This window comes from Echinops telfairi, unplaced genomic scaffold (assembly GCF_000313985.2).
Source record: "Echinops telfairi isolate 266 unplaced genomic scaffold, ASM31398v2 ScPeMD7_11;HRSCAF=52, whole genome shotgun sequence".
In the NCBI taxonomy this organism is placed as follows: Eukaryota; Metazoa; Chordata; class Mammalia; order Afrosoricida; family Tenrecidae; genus Echinops; species Echinops telfairi.
Window position 1 is genome coordinate 1,817,352 of NW_022103908.1, and position 2,946 is coordinate 1,820,297.

General features: G+C 40.6%; 1 protein-coding gene across 1 annotated transcript in view; it reads right to left on the bottom strand.

Moving 5' to 3' along the window:
- Positions 1–2,946, bottom strand: part of COG6 (component of oligomeric golgi complex 6) — an 84,314-nt gene that overhangs the window by 47,741 nt on the left and 33,627 nt on the right. Inside the window, exons 8-10 of the mRNA XM_004711269.4 lie at positions 2,035–2,163; positions 1,867–1,958; positions 617–681 (exon numbers count right to left, since the gene is read on the bottom strand). Of these exons, the coding sequence (XP_004711326.1) occupies positions 617–681; positions 1,867–1,958; positions 2,035–2,163 (286 nt within the window). The remainder of the gene's footprint in view (positions 1–616; positions 682–1,866; positions 1,959–2,034; positions 2,164–2,946) is intronic.

The window sequence follows — 2,946 nt, forward strand, 5'->3', positions numbered from 1 at the left end:
ACAGCACCCTGCTCAGTCCGTATGCTGATGTCCAGGTGACACGAAACCACTTGAAGGCACAGAAGAACAAGGTCACACAACCACGGGGCTACGTGGGAATTCCATCCCAAATCTGGCCCCAAATTCTGCTCAATGTACTATAAATTGTGTGGGCAAAAATAACACTTATAAATAATTTTAATCCCTGGATTACTCAGTATTTACTGCTGTAATAAACAGATTTTATTACATAAACTTCAACATGTCATAAAGTACGTTCTTAGTCAATCTGTCAAGAGTTCACAGGTGAGCTGTTTCAATTAAACAGACGTTGCCTGCATGGGTTAAATAAACTACTATAGGAAGGAAAATACATATAAAACTAAGTCAGTATCTGCAAACTGAGAACATTTCAAATATTCTTTCTTAAAGAGAAAAGTGGCAAGGCTTTTTTCATGTGTTTCATTACCCTACACGAATGTGTTCATCCAACAGGCCTGACTGCAGCATTCCCTTTGCCTGGCATTTGTTTCTGTAAACCCGTAACAACAAACAAGGCTATCACTTAACTAGATATGTCATGATGATGTTAGTTGCTCAGTTTCAATTCAACATTTTTGGAAACAAAATATATTACCTTCAGAGGCCTGCACACGCCCTCAGTGATATGCCCAACAACTTCTTGAATATTTTCTTCAACACCTAAAATTATTATTTTTTTGATTAGATTTTTTTCTCATATTATTCCTTATTTCACTTAAGTTCAAATAACTACAAACAATAGGGCATGTGGTTACTTGGACTATTAACAAACAGTTAAAAGAACATTTTATACTTAGTTCAGTACCTATTCAGATATTTCACATTTGTGGTATAGGAGCCCTATGGCATAATGGTTATGCACTGGACTGTTAACCAAAAGGTCAACAGTTCGAAACTATCAGACATGGTCCCCAGGAGAAAGTTTTCTACTCCAGGAGCGATGTAAAAGGAATCTAGTAATACTAGGTCACAGTTTCCTCTTCACCTCTTATCAAAATGATTAACCCTTCAAACTCCATAAGAGGCATTTAAAGGCAGTTGCAACTAAGAAGATTTGAAACTGTGTCAACAATGGACATAATTCTAAACAATACTAAGTGGCATTTCATGAAATCAAGATCCACGTTTGAGTACATTTGATAAGCAAGGTGATTATTTTCACAGAATGCTAAAATAGTCACATAAGCAAGGGTGAAAATAGGTTGGGTAGCAGAACTGCAAAAAAAAAAAAAAGTAGCTTAAAGGCCTAAAGCTAACTATTCAGCCTCCAAAAAAAACCACTGCCACAGAATCACTTCTAAGTCACAGAGACCCTAAAGGCCGGTGTAGAACAGCCCCTTTGGGACTCCGAGACTGAATCTTTGTGGGAGTAGAGAGCCTCATCTCTCTCCTTCAGAGCAGCTGGTGGGTTCAAACTACTGACCTGGAAGTTAGCAGCCCAACTCGAAACCCACCAGGCCAGCAGGGCTCCTTTCACCCACTCAGTCTCAGTTTCAGTAAGTAAGAAGCAGACGATGTCATCTTATACCTGCCAATCTACTTGCGAAACATTTGCCAGGGAAAACCCTAAGGCGCATGCTTCTACTCCAATATGCACGGGATTACTATTGGACGAATTAACAGCAGCAAGAGGTTGTTTTATAAAGCTGTAAACAGTTGAGCAATAGAGTGAACTAGGCTTTATGAAGGAGAAATACTCTTAGCAGAGTAATTAGGGTGCTCAGTGTACCATCCAGACGGAGGATGCTCTTCTCGGTGATGACGGTGGCACTAAGAAGTGAAACTGAGAAGCTGTGTGTTGTTGGCCATATTTAATTTTTGGCAATAACCAACCTTCTGGCTTACCTTGTGCAGTCACAAGCTTTAAAAGAGCTTCAAGATGTTCCTTTTCAGAAGCAGTAGCTTGGTGGAGCCACGCTAGCATATCTCCAACATACCTAAGTAACATGGGATGTTAATAAAGACATCCTTCAGGAAAACATGGACTACGATATCGTTCTCTGAGTACTATACCTCAAAGGGTCATGGGAGTGCATTTCAATGGGCCTGGGTGTTCCTCCCGGGCCCCCTCTTGTCAGAGCATCAATAAAACCACGAACAACTGTACTTCTTCGGGCTGTTCCAAATTCATCCAACGTATACCTAGAACAAACAAGGGCTGTGAAGAACAGTTGCTTCTTTCTACCGTTATATTACACTGTTTGTGGAGTTTGAGGTAAGAAAGACATTGTAAAGCCTTACTTAAGCACTCTCTCAAGCAATGTTGTTTTTAAAAGGTAAAGTACACTTGGAGGGTAATTCTGAAAATTCAGTTGAAAGGTAGATATTTTCACTCGTCACTGGAAAGAATGTTGGGATCCCGGTGGGAAACGGGGGAAAGGAGGGCAGTGGAGGGAAGGGGAAGGGTAGTGGATCTGGACCAAGTAAACTATCAAACCAAGGTGGACATCCTGGGTTCTTCAGCCATCAATGTACTTGTAGTCAGAATGCGCTAACCTACTATTTAACCTGGTGGCCTAGTGGACTATGCACTGAACTGCTAGCTTACAAGGTCACTGGTTCTAGTACACTAGCTACTCCATGGAAGATGAGACTGTCTGCTCCTGTAAAGATGAAGAAATCCGCAGGGAGCAGTTCTATTCTATCCAACACAGCGGTGGCTCTGATTCAGAGCCGACTGGTGGCAGAGTTTTGAGTTTACACTTAAACATAAGGGCACCATGTCTACTTCTCAGAGACTACTTATGATCAGAACCCTGCAACTGAAATAATATGACTTTTCCAATGATCACCTCTATTCTTTCCTCTCAATGGAAAGCTCTTGTTTTTTTAAATCAATTTATTGGGGCTCATACAATTCATCACAATACATAGATCAATTGTGTAAAGCACATCTATACATTTGTTGCCCTCATCATTCCCAAA